The sequence below is a fragment of the Vombatus ursinus genome, unplaced genomic scaffold, assembly GCF_900497805.2.
Source record: "Vombatus ursinus unplaced genomic scaffold, bare-nosed wombat genome assembly UNPS02014863.1, whole genome shotgun sequence".
NCBI classification, from domain to species: domain Eukaryota; kingdom Metazoa; phylum Chordata; class Mammalia; order Diprotodontia; family Vombatidae; genus Vombatus; species Vombatus ursinus.
The window spans coordinates 5,533,202-5,557,797 of NW_020954641.1; the positions used below are offsets into that span (position 1 = coordinate 5,533,202).

At 35.5% G+C, this 24,596-nt stretch overlaps 1 protein-coding gene across 3 annotated transcripts in view; it reads right to left on the reverse strand.

The window, feature by feature from the left end:
- Nucleotides 1-265: 265 nt before the first annotated feature.
- CPEB4 (cytoplasmic polyadenylation element binding protein 4) overlaps nucleotides 266-24,596 on the reverse strand; it is a 75,300-nt gene continuing 50,969 nt past the window's right edge. For 2 of the 3 annotated variants that reach the window (XM_027841803.1, XM_027841802.1), the window contains 6 exons: nucleotides 11,115-11,288; nucleotides 7,368-7,457; nucleotides 6,428-6,546; nucleotides 3,924-4,038; nucleotides 3,057-3,238; nucleotides 266-979 (listed from right to left, as the gene is read on the reverse strand). In XM_027841803.1, the coding sequence (XP_027697604.1) occupies nucleotides 752-979; nucleotides 3,057-3,238; nucleotides 3,924-4,038; nucleotides 6,428-6,546; nucleotides 7,368-7,457; nucleotides 11,115-11,288 (908 nt within the window). In that variant the 3' untranslated portion in view covers nucleotides 266-751. Of the gene's footprint in view, nucleotides 980-3,056; nucleotides 3,239-3,923; nucleotides 4,039-6,427; nucleotides 6,547-7,367; nucleotides 7,458-11,114; nucleotides 11,289-13,849; nucleotides 13,874-24,596 lie in introns of all 3 variants that reach the window. The other variant, XM_027841801.1, reaches the window with a different exon arrangement.

The following is a 24,596-nucleotide window of genomic DNA, read 5'->3' on the forward strand; positions in this document are numbered from 1 at the left end:
AGTAGTAACTTGACCCAATTTTTTTTTTACATTCGAAGCTTTTTAAAGTGTTTAGATGGAAATATATCTAGCTCTGCCTACTTTACTATTTTTTTGATGTGGTAGTAACTCAGAGGCACAACAAAATTATATTCAGCCTCCAAACCTTAAAACATTAATTATAATGCTGCTTCAACCTTGCTCATGCATTTGTATCACTTTACCATGCTCTTTCCTGTTAAAAGGTAATTGTTACCTTCTTCCATTGCTGTTAAGATTTAAAAAAAAAAAGGGGGAAAAAAGCATAAAAGGAAAAGGCAAAAAAGCACTTCCCTGGGGAAAAAGTGTCAGAATAGACTGATAGTGTTATTGTTGCATGGTTATTTTAATAAAAGTATTCTTATATGTTATATTATTAACAATAATTTAATTAAAAAACCAAAATACTCTATTGTTTCATTTCTCTTTTTAATATTTCTCTCTCCTCTAAGAAAATGTTGCACAAGGTTTGCATCCTCTTGGTTTGGCAAAAACAAGAGAACAAAACTTCTGTGCAACATGATATCGATACGAAAAGGAGTTCAATACAGTTTTCAATGACACAAGAATCTACAAAATACCTATATTATAGGTCATTCTTTTCATTATACTATTGTTAAGTTACAGCCTACTACAAAAGGACATGCTATTTTGAAGGGGGAGGGGAAGGGGTCTGGATCAACAGAAGAGTGCACTTATTTTGAGGCCTGCAAATAAGTACTGCAGTAATCATTTAGTTCCAGCGGAATGAAATATGTCTAGGACGATCTCCCCCTTCCTTCACCAGGGGCTTGTGGAATTCCCTGCCAGCGCGAGAATGAATAGCAGCCCAGCAATATTCACAGTAATACTGTAGACAGGTAACATTAGCACAGAAGAATGGAGCAAATTTCCCCCCACAACGGGCCCCCTGACATTCATCGCACAGCTGATCATCCAAGACATATGGCTTAACTTCCACCTGCAATAAAAAAAAAAATGTATTTTTCAGTGGCAGCATGAAGCAATAGTTTACCATACATATCAGTCTTTATCACTTGTCTAAATGAATTTTTTCTCAAGGTGACTACACACAAAAGGTCAAGAGTTCTATCTCCCAAAGTAAAGAATGTTATTGTTCAGTTGTTTTTGTCTCTCTGTGACTGCTTTTGGGGTTATCTTGGCAAAGATACTGCAGTGGTTTGCCATTTCCTTCTCTCACTCATTTTACATATGAGGAACTGAGGCAAACAGAGTTAAGTGACTTGCCTGGGACATAGTTCTAGTAAGTGTCTGGGGACAGGTTTGAACTCAGGAAGATGAGTCTTTCTGATTCCAAGCCCAGTGTTCTATCTACTGCACCATCTAGCTATGCTTAGAGGGATGGGGATGGAGGGTTGGAATCAGGAAGACTCATCTTTCTGAGTTCAAATCTGACTTCATATATTTACTAGCTGTGTGATCTTGGGCAAGTCATTTAATCCTGTTTGCCTGAGTTCCTCATCTGTAAAATGAGCTGGAGAAGGAAATGGCAAACCACTCCAGTATCTTTGCCAAGAAAACCCCAAAAGCAGTCCCAGAGTCAAACATGACTGAAACAACCCAACAACCACAAAATAGAGAATGACTAACCTCTAAAAAACTTTTAAGACTTTTAGATCCATCACAATCACATTTCTGTTGTAAATTATTAAATATTTGCAAAACATGGCATGACTTCATCAGGGATCATAGAGCAAAGCTAGCTATTAAATCAGAAAAATGTCAATTAAACCTATTTGAGAGGTTTATGAAAATAGACATTTGAAATAATGAACTGGGATTTTTATCAGTGGAATGTGCTTTGTATAAACTTCATCTGGCAGGTAGATCAGGAAGCACAAGCTTAAGAATTTCAGCAAAAGTTCTGCTGCTAAGTTGTTATAAGGTTCAACTCACCTTTATTACATTCAAACCACCAAAAAAAAAAAAAGGCAGAAAAATGGCCATTTGAGAGTATGGATCAACTTTCTCCATAGACTGACATCTGAGCACAATGATTTTCAGTTCTAACAAGGATGCTCTCTGTCTTTGGGAGGCTAAAAGTGAGAGGCGGATATCTGAAACTAGGCCCAATACACTGTGTATAGACCAAACCCATCACCTGAACCTCTCAGGAACAAATATAGTCTAGCTATTACTTTACCAACTAGATCTGCCAGGTAAATTATCTTTTACGTCTAAGGGTTACGAAGATGAAAGAGCAAGAGGTGAAGGAGAAGAAAGAGAGGAAAGGAAGGAAGTCAGAGTAGGGAAGGGAAGTTACAGTAGGGCATTGCCTAACTCCTTAAATGCTAATGAGGAGACTCAACAAACATGAACTGATGATATAAGGGGAAGAATCAGGAGAAGGATGCTAGAAGGAAAAAAAAAAACATATGCCACAACTATGACATTAAATTTTTTTCTCCCCTATTTAGAAAAGACTTCAACAAGAATATAAAAATTTAAATAAAATCAATAATGCATGAGTTTCCAAAGACTTCAGTATTGTGAAGATGGAGGTATGATGTTACAAGGAAGCTACTACCTTGTCTCAAGTGGGTCAGAAAAGTAGGATTTATTCATTGGAATAAACCTAACTGCCCTCTCTAATGAAGCTGATGGTCCTAATAAACAATAATAAACAATAGACAATAAAAATAATTACATGAACCCAACCAGACTCTTCTCCATTGCCATAAGCCTTAAAAATGACAAATCAAACACAGTTGAATATTATAGATAAAAGTGGTTAGGCCACTCATAGAAAAGAAAATTCCCTTTTAAATATCTTAAAAAAGCATAGCTTGGCTCTTGAGTTAATTTTAATTAGGCCTCATTAGACTGACTGGGGAAGATGGAGGATAAAATATTTTGAAAAATATATAGAACATTACATGAAATATTAAATATTATGGAATAGGTGTATATGTATGCTGCAAATGTTACCTGCCAATTTATCAGGATCAAATCTTTGCAGGGATGCATTTAGAGAGAAAGCATCTTTATTTCAATTTAGAGTATGCTTTAGCTCTTACCCGTTTATCAATCTCGCCATGCTGCAGCTGGACAAAGCGTGCACTGATAGCAGCTATGTAACTCTGTTGATTCGAAAATGCAACCCGCCCAGCTCCTTTTGGATACTTCAGCTCAGGATCAGTGTCAATTCCAGCATAGCACACACCTCCATAAAGTCGATCCATTATCATTGCAAGCTCCACTAAATCAGAAAGCATCATAAAGACATTTAAGAAAACATGTTTGTGTCTCACAAAACCTACTTTGGCACAAGGAATGTCTTGGAAAACATTTCATATGTTTATTTATATGCTGGGGTCTCTTCATTAGTATTAGTATCAGGTACTACCAGCATTAAATGAATTATTTTCTTTAATTACTCATTTATATGATACTATGGCATGAACCAGGAACACAGGAGTCTTAAAACAATCAACCAATGATGGAAAGCACAAAGACATTCATTGGTTGGAATCTTGTCAGGTATTCCTATAAAGTGGGAAATTTTATGGCCATATTTATCTACCTCAAGTTCAGTACTATTTGCTAAATTTGCAGTACACATCAGACAAAGACAATGTACTTTTTCTTCTATTATGTTTTATAATTTTGTAATCAGAATTCTGTTTTTTATATGCTTCTCTATTAAATTCTAAGTTTCCTGAAGACAGGTTTTGCTCATTCTATAATTAGAGCTCCATAAGTCTGGAACATACTCTGAACACTGTCATTCAGAATTCAATGAATAGTTATTGTTTTGACTAGTGAAATGAACACAAACACTAAACATTAAATATAAACAATCCGCTTCATCTTGAAGTTTTTTTAAAAAGCAGTTACTTTTATGTTACAGACACTCTTCTAAAACGTTATTCTTCTAAGCATACCAGCTCGTAATGGCCGAGGAACACCACCAACAAAAATGGTTTTTCGTGGATCAAGAGGTTGAGAACCATCCATCACAAAGTCACTATCACTGAGATTCCAAGGTCGTATCTGTACCTGGAGGTTTCCAAAACAAGAATTTATCATTTCTAATACAGATTTGTTAACAAGAATTGTTTTTAAAATTACAAACATTTTATATCCAAAATATTTATTCCCCAATTTGCATATCTGAAGCTTTTTAAATGGCTATTTATTTGATATGCACATGAACCAACATCAGACTCCTCTGGAGAACTTGTGTTCAGGAATTCCACAGATGAGGCTTCCAAGGCAGCTTGAGGTATTGGACAGAATGCAGTTCTTGGAGTCAGGAAGACATAAATTTGACTCCTACCTTAGACACTTACTAGTTGTATGACCTCGACCAAGTCTTTAAGTTCTCTTAGCCTCAATTACTTTGCAAAATGAGGATAATAATTGCACTTACCTCTCACTGGGTTGGTGTGAGGATCAAAAAAGATAATAAACATAAAGTGCTTTGTAAACACTAACACTCATCAAAATGTTAGCTCGTATTAATGCTACCTATGTGACCTCCCAGCAAGTCACTTAACCTCCCTCATCAGTGGAATGAAGGAATTGAACCAGACAGCCTCTGAGGCCCTACCCAGCTCTGGATCAATGATTCATTCACTCATCATTCATGAAATAGCTGTCCAGAGACATGTGAGCTGGGTCCTACGCGATGATACCCCCAACTCAGGAGAGGCAGTCACAGAGTTTAATCACAGATGACGAGGTTTTAATGTGGTAACCAGGTGTTAAACTAACTGTAAAATTATAGCCACCCTTGGTAAGCCCTTCATGGACTGTGAAGGAGTCACTTCATTGGAAGAGCAAAAATTGGACATGCCTTTACAAGGCTTTAGGACCTAAGTTCTGGGGAGGTCAGAATTGCAAGTAGGGAGCTGCCTGTGGAGGAGATCTTCCGCAAGGAGTGGGAGAGAGGGAAATTCTCTTTCCTCCTTGTCCCTTCTTCTCCCTTCCCCCATGGTTTTGCAGCTAATTTGTTTGCTCAGCCAATCAAATTGTTCCCATCTCTGACTTAATCAGAGAAGCGTTTCCATATCATAAAGGTAACAGCAGGTGTTCAGGTGTTAACACCTTGTTTAATCCTCATTACCTCATCACTTGTGACATTCTGTGACTATTGTGAGTTAGGGGAATGGAAATCACATCCCCCTTTCTCATACATATGTAATACTTTTTAATCACATAAGGGCTGGCATCCCCTAATAACCACTGATCAACTAGTATATGCCCAGGAAATGCAAATTAATTTCAATATTTATCTATGCAAAAGCAGTAGCAGTATAAAACTGGTGCTAGAGAAAGTTCATAGTATATTTTCAAAGTCAAATATAATTTTCATTACCTACTTTTTGATTACACTCATTTTCCTCTACAATATAAAAGATACACAAAAAAGTGGTAGCATAGGGTATTTAAGACTATGTGCCAATATCTACTAAGATTTTTCCTTGAATATACCATGACAGTGAGATATCTCAAAGTCGGCACAGTGACCTCACAGAATACATAAAAGTTTGTTGGGAGAGTATTTCCAGCACGCATACTTTACTAAGATTATAGAGAACTCCAGACTTACTAGGCTCCAGAACAACCTTGAATAGCAACAAAATCAGTCTGGGAGGACTCCTAGCCCAAGCAATTGCCAGTCATGAAGCTAACCTTCATAGGCTCCAGATCAATCCAAAGGGTATACAGAGCAATGGATTTAGAACAAGCCCTGGGTTCTAGTCCCTGCTATACCACTCACTGGTGGTGTGACCCTAGAGACAAAACCAGATAAACCCAAAACAGAGAAGATGAGGGAAGAGAAAAATGAAGGGAAATTGCACAAGGGCAGGGAGGAAAGGTTCCTAGAGCCATTCATAAGAAAGGGACACAGAAGCTGCCTGTAAAAAGAACTTCTTAAAGAATGTACTAGGAAGCAGAGCCAGGAAAATAATCCACATGAATGACAACAACAATGTAAATGGAAAGGACAACAGCCACAAAACAGGCAGACAATGAATGTTGTGAAATTATTTTAAAAAAAAGTTTTGTCCTAAAGAAGAAATAAGAGAAAGTACGTGGTCATATAATGTCCTATTTTTTTCCACTGGTTTTGACAGGTTTTACTGACTATTTTTCTTTTCCTCTCTTTCTTCTTTTTTCCCCCTAAATTCTTTGTTATAAGAGATGGCTATCTGGGAGGGATACAAATGGAAATGTAGACAATATAAAAATAAACAGATCAAAAATATATTTTAAAATGTTCTAGGACCTATAATGATTTTTGGTTTGAATTCTACCTAAAAACATATTAATCATACAGGTCATATCAGATTGGTTAAATTTTTTCAAAGTCTGCAGATAGCAAAGAAAACTTATATCTATTTGGAGCCAGATCCTATAGTTTCAGTGAACTCTGACTTACTGGCTTATCCTTGATAGTGGGACTGGATACACAAAGGTAGAGTTTCCCATCTTCTTCAATACAAGCATCAATCAAAGCCTGAACAGAGCTTTCATCTTGGAACAGCAAAAATGCATATCCTGAGAGAGGGGAAAAAAAGAGATGAATGGCAGCATTTTCTCAGGATTCAAATTTATAATAAATTTTATCAATAAATCATATCTATATTATCAGTGCAAATGAGGATGGCATTTAATCTCTCCTTGTTTCCTCTTATGTAAAATGGGGATAAAACTTGTACTACATTCCTTACAGAGCTGTTGTGAGGAAAATTCCTTGAAAAATGTGAAGCACTATAGAAATAGTATTAGCAATTCACACTGATTAAGGGATTAGGCCTGAACATGGGAAGGGAGAGGAAAATCCAAAAAGAAACTTAAAATAATATCCAAGACAAGTTTTTTGACTGGAAATCTGATAATACTATGGAATACACTAAGCTTCCTAATGAATTCCCCCTTCTCCCCAAATAATGAAGCACCTTTTAAAATAAAAGTTATGTTCAAAATCTATGGTGAAACTTTTTAGGAGACATTTGTAAAAACCAAAGTCTAATCAGGAAACACACTATTAGGAGGCAGCAAGTATGGTGTGGCAGAAAGAGCAATAAATTTAAATCTAGAAGATCTGGGTTCTAGCCTCTGCTCTACCACTTGGTTACTGGTATAACCCTAGGCAAATCATAATCTTTCTGAACCTCAGATTCCTCACCTATAAAATGGGACTAATAATATTTGAACTATATATCTCACAGAGTTACTGTGAAGAGAACTCTTTGTAACTCTTATAGCAGTATGGAAATGTGAATTATTAAAAGTGAAGCATTTTATTATAATGCTAATAGTTAAACAATTATTTTTAAAACTAAAAAAAATACAATATTTCAAAACTTGAAAAATACCTTTAGGAGGAAAGTAGGATTTGCTTTCTGCTTTATGAGGCCAGTCCACAATCAAAGGACCAAAACGACGAAAACTGGCTGTGATTTCATCTGATCAAAAGCAAAACAAGAAAATGTGAGCAATTTTAAACCTCTGAAAAGGTTTTCAAATAATTTTTGACAAATATTTTGGGTGGCACATGTTTATGCCATGTTATCCATTTGAAGAGCCAGCTATTTCATGGAAGAACTTCCATGGTAAGTCCAGAGAGAATCTGCAGGTGGTGAGAGGGGAGGAGGGTGCCCAGAAAATGAAGAGAGAATGTATTCAAAATATAAAGCTAGTGGTTTTAGCCCCTTCAAAAAAAGTTAATAAAATAGATTTTTGCTCACTGGCTTTCAGAACATTACCTACATTATGTCTCTATTCTATTTTAAGTGATTCTTACATTTGTCACAGATTGATACTGAGTTGTCAACACACCAAGAAGGTAAAAAGCAAAATAATATCACAATACTCATTTATGCTTTATTCAAACTGCCACTCTTGTTCACATTATCCAAGCTTGACTCTTAGACAAATGTGAAAGCACCATTAAAATTACTACTGATGTTCTATGTGAGTACAGAACTTACACAAGCTTAAAGAAAACATTCTCCAATTCTAAAATTTGAAGTGAACTTTGGACATTTCTAATTTTTAAGATAGGCTAATTGTTCCATTTCTATCTTAATTCTGCAAACCAAACCCAAATAATGCAATATACAGGTCTGACTATGGTACTCCCATCTTCAAAAACCTCCAGTAGCTATATACTGCTTCTAGAATAAAATACAAGGCTTTCCACAATTTGACTCCAATCATCCTTTCTGATCTCTGCTGCCCTCAATGCTTTATATTCTAACCACTCTGGGCTACTAGTCCTTCCATGATTTTGTACTAGACACTCTCACCTCTGTACATTTGCACAGGTCATCATTCCAGGAATGGACTCTTTTAACACCTACTCTATGAAACAGGAGGAAGCAGTCACTTTCAGCTTAGAGAATCCAGGAAGACTTCATAGGTAATCATGGCACAAAGCCTTGAAAGAAGAGGACTTCAACAAACAGATGATAGGATCATAAATCTAGAGCTGGAAGGGACAGCTCCACTCTTTCCTCTTTGGATTTAGATTTTCATCCAAGTGGTACTATCTACTGTGTACCTCTTCTCTGTGCAGGTAAGACACTGTACTAGAAACTAGCAGTAGAAAAAGATATAAAATCAAATTCAAGGAGGTAACAAGTTAATTAGGAGAAAAGGAGATATACATAAAAAGTTAACAGTATTAGATATGAAATTTTAAATGTTAAACAAGTGGTCCAAGTTCAGGGGGGAAAAGGGACTCCTATAGCTCAGGGGAAATTTCAGGAACAGGTGAGACTTATACTAGGCTATCATGGAATGGTAGAATTTAAGTAAGCAGAAAAGAGAAGGGAAATTATGGTCAGAAGGGAATGGCATAAGAAAAATCACAATGTAAGAATGCAGATGGTAGGTAGGCCAATCTGACTGCAACAAAGGGTTCACTTAGAATAAAGTTAAGAAAAACAAGGCTGGAGAAGTAGGTTGGGTTTACATTTCATCCACCTGTATTGCCAATCCCTCCAAAGATAAGAGCTTAGGGACATCTTTTCTCTCAGTGACTATGGCAAAGTTCCCCACATTGGTTCTTTAGTCTTGTTGGATTTGAGGTAGGCAGTTCACTGTAACACTCTGAACAATGGCAATAGGAAGAAAAAGGGAAGGCAAAATTCCATGACTATAAATGAAGTACAAAAAAAGATAGACATTACTGGAGTTGGTTCGAAATCACTAAAACCTTGGAAAATGTTATTTACCAGGCTTTACTCTTCATAAAACAATGCCCCGTTTTAGCTGGCACACAACATCCTGCTCCTAATCAGTATCTGAATTAACTATATAGCATTGTAGACGCAGGCCTGGTGTTAGGGCTGAATACTCAACATACTTCTATGATCCAAGAAACACAAGATAATTAAACTGAGAGTCTACAGGTGGGCAAAGATTAAGGACCACATGGAGCAGCAAAGTATAGTTTGGTCAGACCCTTCTCTAGTTACCCACTGATTGCTCCTTCATTCTCATCCATGTCAGCCCCATTATTCCTATATCCCTTTTCCCATTCTACCCTCCCTTTCCACTCTGTCTTCTGGAAGACCTATTCTATTGTTAACAAACTGCCCTTCATCTTGTACTTCTTCCTCTCCTGTTCCTTCCATTTCTCCTGACATCCATGAAAACCTGCTCCCATCGAACCTAAGATCATATCTCTAGCAACACCCTCTAGTACTAGATATACCTTCTCATTCTAACATACTAGACCAGGAGGAGAAGGCATGCTTTTTATTCTTCATTCATACTTGTTGACTCTTTTCTTACTACTATCACCGAGCAAACCTCCTTTTTAGTTTAGTCAATTCACATGTCACCCTACAAAGATCCTGGTGGCTCACATCTGTCAGTCTCTGAATAGTATCTCTTCCCTCTAGAGAGAGAAAAGAGTACAGCAGTTGCCTCATAAAAGCAGACTCTTTCTCTAAACTCTAAACCCTACCCTTATACTTAAGGTCTTAAATTTACATGCTGATGTTCAAATAGCTTTGCTTTCCGGTTCTATCAACCTCTTTAACTCCCATGATATTGCATAACATAACTTCACTCCACCTCAGCCACACAAAGAGATGTTTATACACTGAACCTTGTGGTTATAAGTGCTCTACCTTCACAGTCTTCAACTCTGAAATTCCTCTATTATCTATTCCATTATCCCATTTTTATCTATTTAATCTATCATTTCATCTATTATCTATTCTATTATCCCATCCCTATGCTTCACTCATACTAGACCTATTTGTCATCCTTACTTCCAAGTACTCTATTTCCCAAGGCCATCACTTCAATTATGGCCTCACTTTCCTCCAAACATCTTGATCTTCTAATTAATCAATTAAACCATCCTCCTCCTGGTTTCCCTGACTTCCTTCAAGTCCCAACTAAAATCTCACCTGCTATAAGAAGCCTTTCCCAATCTCTCTTACAGCTAGTACTTTTTAGAGGCAGCTAGGTGGCACAGTGAGTAGAGCGCTGGCCTTGGAGTAAAGAAGAGCTGAGTTCAAATATGGCCTCAGACACTCACTAGTTGTGTGACTCTATGCAAGTCACTTAACCTGTTTGTCTTAGTTTCCTCAATTGTAAAATAGGGATAAAAGCACCTACCTTGCAGAATTGTTGTAAGGATCAAATGAGATGATATTTATAAAAACCCTTGGTATGGTGCCTGGCATGTAATAGGCACTATATAAAATGTTTATTCCCTTCCCTTTCCCTATATTGATTACTTCCTATTTAACCTGTACATAGCTTATTTGTACATAAGTATTTACATGTTGCTTCCTGCATTAGATTGTGAGCTCCTCTAGAGCAGGAACTGTCTTTTGCTTTTCTTCATATCCCTAGCAAGTAGCATAGTACCTGGTATACAGTAGGCACTTAATAAGTGTTGATTATTTTTTAAAAGCACTATATGTAAATGATATCTATTATATTCCATTTTGAAGGGCACATACACATCTACCTAGTGAGGTAGGCCAAAAATAATTTGAACAGCTACATTTTTTTTTTCTGCACTAATTTAATATAAGAACAATTATAGGTACTAATTCAAGGAGATCTTTGCTATCGACCACTACTTCTAAACATACCTTCATCAATGTCAGGAGGCAATCCACCCACAAAAACTTTGCGGGAATATCGTTCCACTCTTTCCCCATTTTGATGAGTGAAGCAGTGAGGTGACCCTAAGCCACCATGTAGGGGCTGATCCCCACGTCCATCATCCAAAAACCCATCTTCCATTGGAAACAGTGAAGATTGGCCTAGAAGAGAGAATATGAAAGATGCTAACAGAAAAATGTATCCAGGGCTCCACACATAAACCATATGAAGAGTCCTAATTTGGAAAAACTAATGTTCTCATACTCGTTGGATAGAAAATAAAATTGCTTAAATGTGCTCTTAAATTTCCATCACCTTACATTCCTAATTCTTTGAGAAAGGAAATGCACAGTTATATAGAAGGCTACTCAAGTATTCCACTGGAATCCTGAAACTCCAGCTGGGTTAAAGCAAAGTGAGAAGGGCACCTTTCTGTGAGTGGCTGGCACTAGATGGCTACTATTTTGCCAGAACTCCACAGATACTGCCAACACAGATGTGCTGCTGGAGTCCACTACTGGACAATTGGAACCTTGATCAGATGAAGTTTTTCAGAGAGCTAAGATCACATTTTTCAAAAAACACTTTCAATATAAAATTTTGTTTAAAATGGACAGCAAGTCAATTGTTTGGATAAGTGAATGTTTCTCTTAATTTACCTTAATTAGACATAAGCAGAACACTTTGAGGAAGAGCTGCTATGTAACTTTACTGTGCCTGGTCTCACCAAATTAAGATTCTCTATACAGCACTCAAGGAAAGACTTTTTAGCTGAACTGTTTAACTGTTTTCTTAGGAGGAAATTTAATTCTAAAATGTGAACATTAAATTTATTATCTGAGAATTATATCATTCAGAAGATATATGTGAAATTGGTCAGAGCAATGTCTAACACCTGTAACAGTCACTTGAAAACCAAACAAAATATTTAAACCACAAATAAAAATACTAAAGTAAGAAAAGCAAGATATATTATAAATAACTACAAGCAAGCTTTGTTTTTGTCACTAGTAACCTTGACAGTTTACTGTCAGGGGTTATGAAATAAATTTATTAATGAACTAAATTCCTAGGAGTCTGTCACAAGCATGTTCTCGGTTGAAACACCCCGATGTCCTTTTGCTACAAATCTTGTTTTCCTTTTAATTTTCTCTGTGTAAATTCATATTTTAACAATCTATCCCATAACACCTACTCTCTAGAAATATTTACATGTCAAATAACTACAACTTTCTTTTTAGTTATTCCCAGTGTCTTGATTTTTTTATATGTTAGCATAGCTAAATAATTATTTAATGCTACATCACAACTGTCAAATTAGAGATAAACAATATTATAATCACAAATCCTTCTAGGAAAAAAATTTCTTCACTTACTGATGTTATTGGATATTTTCCTAGCATTTACATAGCTGCATTCAAGTCTGAGATCTACTTCATAGGATGAGAATCATTTGTTCAGCTCTTAGTTTGGAAACCAGGAGTTATGAAAGATTAAAAGATTATTTAAAAAAAATAACGAGCTGGGCTAGGTGTGGTGGTACACACCTGTAATTCCAGCTACCAGACAGGCTGAGGATAGTAGATCACTAGAGCTCAGCAATTTTGAGCTGCAGTGGGCTAAAGCTGATTAGGGCATCCCCACCAAATATGGTAAGCCCCCAGAAGAAGGGGGTCATCAGGCTGCCTAAGTAAGGAAAGGCCTCACGTTAGAAATGGCCCATGCCAATCAGTAGTGGGATCAGGCCCATGAGTGCTAGCTACACTTACAGGCTGGGCCAGATACACAGACTCAGTCTCAAAAAACAGACATACAAACAAAAACAAGACACACACATCAAGTTATGAAATTCCATATTGAATCAAATATAAAAGAACTGTGGAACTTTTTTATATATCTCAAATATTGTGTGACAAGGATGACATCTACATATATTATACAGAGTGGGTTATAGATACTTTGGCACATCAACATGTGCATAAGGGTGGAGGGAGAGACAGGACTGGATCTTAAAAATTCAGAGAATGGCCAGTAGTGCTGCCTCAAAAGCCTATTGATTAAATTTTCTATGGGAGCATTTATACCTTGGAAATGGACACACTACAAATCAGGGCTTGATTTCTTTTTGTTAATTTCTAGATCGAAGAAAGTAGTCGAAAAAATTAATAATGCAGATTAAATTTAAATGTTATACACATACATATACATGCACATTTTGGAAAAGCTGACAGTGTAACGTTTACCAGTTACTCTGTCAGTTACTCTGACAGTAAGCTGAGATTTGTTGAAATATCTCAATATTCTTTTGGGGTTTCACTACAAAGTTTTTCAAAAACTAATTACTATGTTCTTTTAGAAAAAGTATCAGAGTGAATACGATAATTTTCTATGTGAAAGTAAGTTTAATTTTGTGGAGTTAAAAACTTACTCTTAAGGATAAAGTTTCTTTTCTTTTTAATTGCTTTTGAAAAGAAAGTTGAAATGCATTATTAAATATAAGGATGATGAATTGATTATTTTTAAAATCAACACCTTATCATTCTGTTTTATACATTAATTTAATTTACAAAAATTGTTCTGTCTCATATTATTGCAGTACATAAACTAAGTTTGGATCAAAGAGAGGTTTCCTCTTTTTTATAAAGTTACTAAGGATTAAGCAAATTAAGTGATTTGTCATGATACAATTTATACATTAGTAAGTTAAAAATAGTAATGTTACCTCGCCTCCGCCCATATGTCCTTGCTGCATGTCAAATGAGAAAAAAAAAAACAACCTTTCAAACACTGTTATAAGTATTAAACGTGCTTTCATCTCATGACTTATAAAATTGCCATGACATGTCTGACCATATTTCTCACTCCTTGGCTGCAGTATCGCAAAATTATATATTAAAGATTATAGATTATAATGCAAATCTAGGCATTAGTTTTTTAAAAAAAAACATTTTTGAAGAACAAGGTCACATCCCTCCAACTCCCTACCCCCACACACTCAACATATATTTCAAAAAAAAAAAAAAAAAGTGAGCATCTCCTCAACATCATCTCTGCTATGATAATCAGATGTCCAAGTTAGAATTAAATGTGTTCTTAATACTGCTCTTACTTTCTAACTTTTTCTCACAGCTGCCTACCAGCAATTAGGTGATATTATAGTACTTTATTCACATTTTGTCACACAAGATACTCAGCAATTTTCATATATAACCATAACTGGCTCTCAACTGACTAAAGGGAACACAATGCTGATAACTCCAATGCTCAAACCACCCCCAAACTACATTTTTTTGCAGTAGTTTGAAATGTTATGCTTCATCAAACCTACAACTATAAATAAATAGTAGCAAAGTTCATAGTTCTGGGGTTTTATCTCAAAAAGGCCAGCAAAGCAAGCTAACCAAAAGTGGATAAGCAGCTCCTAAATATTTGAATTGAGAACATACAAGTCCCTCTACAACATACCTAACAAGGGGCCATTTATCCTTTTCTTAAAGACCTTGAAAAAGATGGGGGTGGGGAGAATAACCTCTCAAGATGGCCCATTCCACTACTGGATAACTCAATTTTAGGGGAAAATTGTTTATCTCTGTGATATCTTACCTCAACATTGAATGGCATTGACAAATATCACTCCAATTTAATTTATCCCCAATAACCACCATGAAATTGCCTGCCAAGTTTACCAACAGAGCGTGAAGCTCATGGTAGTGGCAGCACCTTCAATTCATTTAGGCAACTTGGGAAATCTGGGAATATAGCAATGTTATTGAGGAATGTTTAGTAACTACATTCTCAGACCTTGACTATATCCATAAAAGCAATGGACAGGAATTTGTTTCCAGTTATCTCGTAAATAATATTAAATGAGAAGATATATTAAATTGTATTAGAAGGCACCAAGACAGCTAAATATTTAAAAAAAAATCACTTGTGATAAAATACATTTTTTTCCATGTATAGATAGTGCTGGTTTTTACTAATCAGGAAGAGCATTGTCCAATAAATAAAGAGATAGATAGACAGATAAACGAATGAATGAACTGAACAAGTTAAAACAAAATGAGACCTACTGATCAATTTTTAAGTCTGAAAATAACTAACATACTTAATAAGGTCTTAAATTTAAGGGGAAAATAATTTTCTTTATTCCTTTTTTTTGGGGGGGGTCACGTAGACAACTGTTGAAAAGATTCAAAACTCAAAGTATAAGCTAATCCATTCATATTCTTGTTTCAAACACCAGAGTCTAAGGCCAATTCAATACTATGAAGTTTTTGGATTCATGAATTTTAGTTATTTAAACAAATTTTTAAGGGCTATGGAAGCAAACAGAAAGCCTGACTATAAATAAGCTTTTCTAAACTAAGTTTCATTATAAAAAAAGGCTTCCAGTTTTCAATTACTTAAAAAATAAATACAGCACCAGGAACAGCATTTCTGTAGAGAGCAAAAGCTAAAGAAATCTCAAACTTCTGAACTCCATAAAACAAAAACAATAGATAAAACTACCCAAAAATCTACTGGTTAAAAATTTGAAATTAAATCCTGCCCCTTCATTATGTATCATAGTATTTAGTACTGTCCCTATTTTGCCTATTTCAATTTATACTTGAACTCAAAAGGTTAAGCTACTATGCTTGTGAAATATCTGGCAATAATTTTTTTCAAAAAACAACCATTCACTCCACCCTCATGACTGTCAAGTGTTTCTTGCCCTCTAACAGAAAATACTGCATATCTAGCAAATAGGAACGCCACTGACATACTTGCATCCTACTGAGTACCTATTATTTGCTTTGAGGAAATCTTTTTTTGGAGAGTAGGGGGAACAGTCTAGTTAAATATCAACTGAAAAACTCTACTCAATAAAAGCAACTACTAAAAGAAGAAAAAAATCATTATTTTCTTAGTAAAGCATAAAAATCCTACAAACTCCATCAATTAGAACTGAAGTGATACCTTCTAAATAATAGTTAGGCCTTTTCCCCACTATCAATAAATTTGTTTTTGGTTTTTAAACTACTTAACAATTTAATTTGGAAGATAATTTTGGCAATAATTATGCCTGAAACTCAATATAAATTTAAATTATGCCTAAGAATTTCTGGTAAGCAGGACATCATCACAAAATGGATACAGAAAAATTCAAATTAAGATTTATTATTGTATTATTTTGTAGTCAATCAATAAACATTTATTTGGTATTTACTCTGTGCTAAGTACTGTCTAAGGAATACAAAGTAAGGCAAAAGGCAATCCCTGCTCTCAAGAAGCTCATAGTCCAATGGAGGAGACAAGAAACAAACAACTTTATACAAGACAAAATGGAAATAATCAACAGAGAGAGTAAGGCAGTAGAAATAAGGTGCATCAGGAAAGGCTTCCTGTAGAATTTGGGATTTCAGCTGGGACTTGAATGAAGAGGGGAAAGAAGAGGAGGGTGAGTATTCCAGGCACTGAGGACTGCCAGAGAAATGCCTGAAGTTGGGAGATGGAGTATCTTGTTTGAAGAACAGCAAGAAAGCCAGTGTCAGTGGATCACAGAATACATGATATGTGCAAAGGGTAAGAAGGCTGAAAAGGTAAGAGGGGCCAGGTTATTAAGGCCTTTAAAAAAGAAGATTTTATATTTGATCCTGAAGGTGATGGGGAGTCACTGAGAAGGGGGACTAGGGGAAAGGGGTGTGTGTGTGTGTGTGTTTGTGTGTGTGTGTTTAAGCGTAACATGGCCAGACCCGAGCTTTAGGAAAATCACTTTTGACAGCTAAGTGGAAGACAGGCTTGGGAGTAGGAAGAGTTATGACCATATTCAGGCTATTCTAATATCTATACCTCACCTCAGTTCATTCTCTACCTCCTATCCCCCCAACCAATAAAGACAAGGCTAGATATTGTAGTGCAAAGGCTTCTTAAATCTGAAGAGTAGAAAGAGCTTTCATTAAAATATTTCAAAGAATTCATTCTTCAAGAGGGATGAAAAAGCATTAGTATGGTCAAATAAATATAATCAAAGATTTGGAATTGGGAGTTGAGGCTAATCACTTGATACCCCTTCATTTTATAGATGAATGAGTTGAAGCACAGAGAAATGAAGAGATTTACCTAAAGTCATACTGCTGGGAAAGGGCAAAGAAGACACAGAAACCTAGTTCTGACTTCAAATTCAATGCTTTTTCCATCATACCATGCTATGTAGGAAGAGATAACTAGAAAGCCAGAGAGTCCAATTAATTACAGAACAAAACTACATTTATGAAAAGAAAGGACAAACCAGACACAATGCTATTTTTAAAATATCACAGCACGGTCAAAAATGCATTAAAATCCTTGAAAATAAAAGCAATTATTTTACAGAAAATGTCCAAATGAAGCTAACTATTGAAAGATATTAATGTTGAATTCTTTTGTAAAGCAAATATCTAATTAAGCTGGTTAATAATGAAACTATATTGTATGTTTAAAAATTTAGATTTCTACATCTATGGCTGTGGCTTCAAATGAAATGTAAATGCATTAGTTTACTGCTATGATGTTCCTTGAGTAAATCACACCAATCAAAATGTCACCTTGAAGTTAAGATATAAAATAATTAGTAAAGCTCTACTTGTTTGAGAGGTTAGAGAATAAAACTTGGTAAAAATTAGCATTATGTATACTATGTCCTATTCATTCTATGTCCTATGATTAGGTTGCAAGATCCTTGAGGGCAAAAGATCATACTTGATCTTTAAATTTAACTCAAGAGCTGGAGTTCTTAACCTAGGGTTTGTCAACTTGGTTTAAAAAACATATTTTGAAAACTAAATTTTAATTTAATTGATTTCCTTTGTAATCCTATGTATTTTATTATATACATTCAAAACATAATTCTGAGAAGAGGGGCGTAGGTTTCACCAAATTGCCAAAGGGGTCCATGACACAAAATAAGGTTAAGAACCTCAGCTCTAGAACACCAAAACCACACTATATTATATGGGCTCAATGGATTCCTCTTGGCTGAAATAATTCTTGTTTTGAATGGACTTTTCCTAATAGGCATTTAACCCTCTCAGTGCAGATATAATCAAACTATTTTATCTCTTATTAATTTTCCCACAGCAGCTAACGTGGTTACTTAATGCTTCAAAATGCTCTTAAATACTCAGAGGCAAAGAAATATGTGTGTATATGTATGTGTGTATATATGTATGTAAGTATACACACACAGAGAACACCTTAACATTTCATTAATATTTTTGACTTTATAAGTTTTGGTATAACAGCTAATTTTGTAGAGGAAAATTGGTAGAATAACTAAAATAGAGAACAGGAGAACAACAAAATACCACCCCCCCCACACACTAATAAGGATGATTGCTTTTGCACAGAGGCAGGAAAAATCTTACAGCTCTCTGAGGCAATATTCCATAAAATATATTAGGCAAAAGAAAATGAACATTCCCTGGTCCTTCTGATATTACCTAGGACTTCAAAAAACATTCCTGACTTCAAAAAGTGGTTAACAAAACTCATTATGTCATTTCTGTCTTGGGGCAAGATAAGACCACAGATTCCTTAGTGAAGTCCAAACCAGAACCACTAAATTTAGCTTATCACATGTTATAGAATGAGAAATGGAAGAAGTCTTAAGTGAGCTTAGTTCAACCTGTATCTCTAAAGCATGAAAGCTAGAAACACTTCAGGAGTCTGGTTTCTTAGGTTCTTGAAATCCTTTTCCTTTAAGGCATGAGGGTGCCATCTACTCTACGACACGTCCAGCTGAAAGAGACATCTCCCCTTTCTTCAAATTTAACTGGAGGAAGCTTGGTTCTCTTGTGTGACAGAATCATATTCTCCCTTCTACCCCACTTATTTGTGTAAATTAAATATGTTTCCCCTCCATTCGACTATGAGGTCCTTGAGAGCAGAGACCATCAGTTTTCATCTTTGCAGCCCCAGTACCCAGCACAGTACTTTTAAATACAGAAGATAATTAGTAAACATTTGATGACTTTAAACGTATACAAAACCATTTTCAAAATTCTAAGTCTCACACAGTTAGCTGATTGTACTTCCATAATTTTTCAAGTTTTCTTCATCTACTTTTCTCCATCTGTACCCTAGAGATACTAATTACTTCTCATAGAATTGCAAATGGGCATTTGAAAATATCTGGAAAGTTTCACATTCTCATATCACTAAAAGCAAAGAAAAAAACCCAACACAATGAATCATAGTCAGCATGTTTTTCAAGATTTCTATTTTTTCCAAACAACTCTGAAATAAGTGAAATGATACCAACATTATAGCATAATATACTCAACACTGCCTTTAGAGGTTTCCAGAGGTACATGATGGTAATTTGCTTGGAAGCTCATGATTTAGTATATGGGAGAAAAAAAAGCACTTTGATTACAGCTATCTTTTATCTACTCATATATAAACCCAGAATACAACACAAACTGTTGAAGGTCAAATTGCAATGCAAGAAACATAAACTAAATTATATTATCACAGAATCTCCGAGGCTATCTAGTCTGATCCATGTATATACAAGGGCACCACCTATAATATCCCCAGCAAGTGATCATTCAGTCTTTGAAGACTTTTAATGAAGGAGAATCCAGAAGTAACCCATGGCACTACTGAATAAAACTATTAGGAAGTTTTTTTTCTTTATTACATCAAAACCTAAATCTGCTTCTGAACAACTTAATACCCATTGCTCCTAGTTTTGGTCCTCCGGGGCCAAGCAAAACAAATCTAGTTAAGTCTTTCACATAACAATCTTTCAATTACTTGAGGCCAGTCCATCCTCTCTTTTCCAGGCTAAACATTAACCAAGATGTATTTATTTAATGCCTACTTTGTGCTTGATGCTGTGCTAGGTCCTATTTTCAAGAAGCTGAATCCACCATTCTTTCAACTGATCCTCTAATGGTACCACCCTGAGCCCCTTCAACACCTTGACTACCCCATCTAGATGCTCTTCAGCTTTTTCAAATGTTAACTCCCTCTCAAAACTGTTACATGCCAAGAATACTAACTGGCTATCCTATATTTTCATTAAACAAAAGAAGAAGTGAGCTTAAATTGAAGCTTAAAAGACTTGGAATATAAGGAAAAATTGGGAGAATGATGGCTATAAATTAGAGGGTAGCCTTAGAATCAGTTCCTTGAAAAGACCTTAAAAACAGAATAGATTTAGTTCTAATTGTTCTTTACATCATGACTAACGGGAAAATATGCTTAATATGAATGTATAAGTAGAGCCTATATCATATTACACGCCATCTTGGGGGGTAGAGGAGTGGGAGGAGGAGAAAATTTAAAACTCACAATCTTATGGAAATGAATTTTGAAAACTAAAAATAAATTAATTATATATATATATGTATATAAAAACAGAATAGATTCTTCTGCTTCCCGAAAAACTCTCTGATGACTTTACAGAAGTTTTGTTTTTATTGCTGCTGAACAATATAAACTATACCATTCACCCTCCCATCTCCTTCCCTAATTCAAAATTCTATTAAGCATCTTGATACCTTTTGTTCATTTAAGATTCTATGACTCAAATAATGGTAATTCTAGGTTTCCTCAGAATCTATACAGTCTCTACTTATCCAAGTCCTTTATAACTCCTGTACAATCTTTCCAAATGAAATGAAGAGAAATCCCTCCACCGTAAGTAGAATCTACTGTTACATTCAAAGTATTAAACTGTTATATGTTAAACTATGTTTAATATTGGTCAGACAAACCTCATGAAACATTAAATGGTTTCACAAAAACATGTTAAGTGGGAAAACATAATCTGGCATAATAAATTCGATAGGAACAATGACACAGATGGGTGACCAATCACTAGAGTGGGATTTTGCAATATTATATTAAGGTTTATCTAACCATTTTCCTTCAGGTCATTCATCTAATATTCATCTTATAGATGTAGCATAAAGCAATACTCTCAACACTACCCTTAAAGGCTACCAGCCATACAGTATCTAATGGTTCAATGAATTTAGGAAATTGTATCAGAGAGAGCAGTTAAGTGATTTGATAAAAATTATGTAAGTATTGAGTTAATGTGAAATAACATTGGTCAGGACTACCTTATTGGAGAATGCTCAAAAACTCACAGAAGTTCTAAGAAGCACTGGTCACTTGTAGCTTTTGAGGTTCCTAAATATATTTTTCTCTCTCTCTCTCTTTTTTTTTTTTTTAACTGAGACAACCGGGATTAAGTGACTTGCCCAGAGTCACACAGCTGGGAAGTATTATGTGTCTGAGGCCAGATTTGAACTCAGGTCCTCTAGGGCCGGTGCTCTATCCACTACGCCACCTAGCTGCCCTCCTAGACATATTTTAAAAAATTATGAAGATATATGAAAATGTACACATTACTATAAAAACAAAGTAATTTTTTTACAGGGGAATAATTGAACAAATGATTTTCTTGACTTTTTGTGTAAAATATACTAGTGATGTAGAATCTAGCCTTTTGTACAGTGTCAGTATTGATTTTAAGATGAAACTGAAAATGAGGTGGTTGGATGATCTCTATAGTCCCTTCTGACTCTAAATCCCATGAACTCCTATAAACCTAAGGCCCAGGTCAACAAGCCCATCACTTTGACTGACTCTAGTCAATCTAGCCAGTCTGTTTGATTAGTTTAAAACTAATGTCAAGTTTAGAAGGGGTAATCACCCCTGTAATCTAGCATAAAAATTTTAGGACAGCTCTGTTAGAACTACAGTGATAAAGGATTTATTAAGCATTTATTAAACCTTTATTAAGGACCTATATGCTAGACATTGTGCTAAATGTTATACAAATATTATTTCATTTGAAACAGTCAAGTGTTTTCAACATAAGACCAGTGGCATAGGAAACTGAGTGCCCAAAAGGCTAGCAGTACAAAGGAAAAATATATTTTCTTAACAGAGAATAATCAGTTGGCTTTTCATTAAGAAAAACACAAAACAGGCACTGTGAGAAATAACAATAAAAGCTAGCTTCCACTTATCTTAGTGATTTTTAGTGCCGGTTTACAGAATGAAATACTTTACCTCATTTTAGTTCAAGTGTTTATTATTCTGATTTTACAGATGAATAATCAATCATTAAATATTTATTAAGGGCCTACCAAATGTCAAGCACTCTGTGGGAATTGGAATGCGGGAATGGAACTTTGGAGTTAAATGACATGCCTGATATCAAACATAGATTATAGTTATAGTTAAGAGCCCAGATTCAAGCTCATGTCTTCTAATTCAAAATCCAGTGTTCTTTCCACAACACAACTACTATTTTACAGTAAGAGCTGGCATTTAAATGGCAATGTATATAGAGATAGAAACTAGACCTGTGATTTCTTTCATTGGTTTTTGGAAACTCTCAGAAGAGGAAACTCTCTCTACCTACCAATGCAGGCAAACACTTTGTCTGCACCGTAGAGTCTTAGAGGATTGAATGGTGTGGCCTCAGACAAACTGAGATGTGGGAAAGACCTTAATTTAGAAAGGCCAAGGTCACCCACTGCATCTTGGGCCACTGCCAGTCATCTTGACTTGTCTTGCCACTGTACTTTGATGACTGTGGAGGAGAGGGTGAGGCTGATGACTTTGCATAGCTCTACCTCACTCAAACCCAATGCAGGAGCAAGTCAAAACATCACACTGGTGATGTCATTGGTCCTCTTTGAGAATGAAGGAGGAACAGCAGTCTTAGAGTTGCCCAGAACTTTGAGTGATAAAGGCCAAAATATGGCACGTATGAAGAAAAATGAAGGCTTATGCTTTGACAATCACACAACCAGAACAACCAGCTTCTAAAAATTAAGAATTGTTAACAATTAGATCCAATTTAATGTTAAAATAAAAATATATCATATAAAGTCATATATGTGAAACCTGGAAATATTACAGGAATGATGAAATAATTTCTTCAATACTTCAGGGAATCTTTGATTTCATCAGTGTGGGTATTCCTCTAACATAGAGAACAAACCCTCAAATCATCATGAGGCTATAGATGAGAAAATGGATTACTTGGTTGACAACCTTTTAGCGATCACCACTGTGCTTTTTAAGGCTTTACTTTCAGTAGGCTAGGCTAGAGACATAGGTTCATACTTGAAATTTTCCAGTTTGTAGGACCTGACTCAGCTTGTGCTCTACTGGCATTGCCTTTGAGAAACCAGTCTAATCATGTTATTACCTCTTCTTAGAGAGTTAGCCCCAATAAGCTCTAGTGGCTCCCTACTACTTCCAGAGTCAAATATAAAATCTTGTTTGGCTTTTAAATCCCTTCATAAACTGGCCCCTTCCTACCTTTCTAGTCTTCTTCAACTTTATTCTTCCTATGTACTCTTTGATTTAGTAGTGCTGGCCTCTTTGCTGTTCCTTGAATAAGATCCATTTCCTGATCCTCTGTATTTTGACCAGCTATTGGCCAAGCCTGGAATTCTCTCCCTCTTCATATCTACTTCCTGGCTTCAAATTTCCAGCTAAAAACTCACGTTCTTCAAGAAGTCTTTACTTATCTCCTTTCAAACCTTTCCTTGGAGATGGCCTCCAGTTTATCAGGTATATATTTTGTTTGTACACAGCTGCTTACATGTTAGCTTCTCCATTACAATGTGAGCTCCTTGAAGGCAGGGAGTATTTTAGCCTTTCTTTGTAAACCCAGGGCTTAACTCTGAGCCATCAGGTACATGGTAATCCTAAATACTGCTAGATCAACTTGACTTGACTTGTATTATTTTGTACATTTGGGGGGAGGGGGAAGGGGAGAAGAGACATCTTATTTTCTTGACATTTAATGCTCAATGGGCTAAGAGATCACAAGTCTACATAAAATTTTAACAACAGCAACATTTTTATAATGCTTTAATCTCTGTAAAACTCTATATACATTATTTTATTTGAGCCTCCCAACAACCCTGTGAGGTACATACTATCCTGATTTTATAGATGAGGAAACTGGGACTCTGTGACCTTAAATGACTTGATTTGATAAAGTTACCTAGCTATAACTGTGTGATACAAATCCAGGTGCTCCAGACTTTTAAAATCTGTAATCTATTCACTGTACCATGTTACTTCCCTAGTAGTATTTAGCAATAGCTAATTATTTTGCGGTGATTCAACAGTAAGTTTTTCTATACACATTTCTCATTTTAGGCACCCTGGACTACAACAAAACTGTGAGATTTATAAGACAAAAAAATTTAGAGCTTCAAGACGTCTTAAAAATCAGCTAGTGTTACTCACAGATAAGGAAACTGAAGTTGAAATTCAAATTAAAACATTTACTTAGCACCTCTTATGTCCAGAAAGCACTGAGAAACTACCCCAATGTCACACAGCAAATGAGCAGCAGAGCCAAATCTAGAATTCTTTAAACACACAAGTCCATTATGTTACACTATCTTCTGTTTTTATTTTTAATCAAGAGAAAAATCAATCTACAATCAACTAAT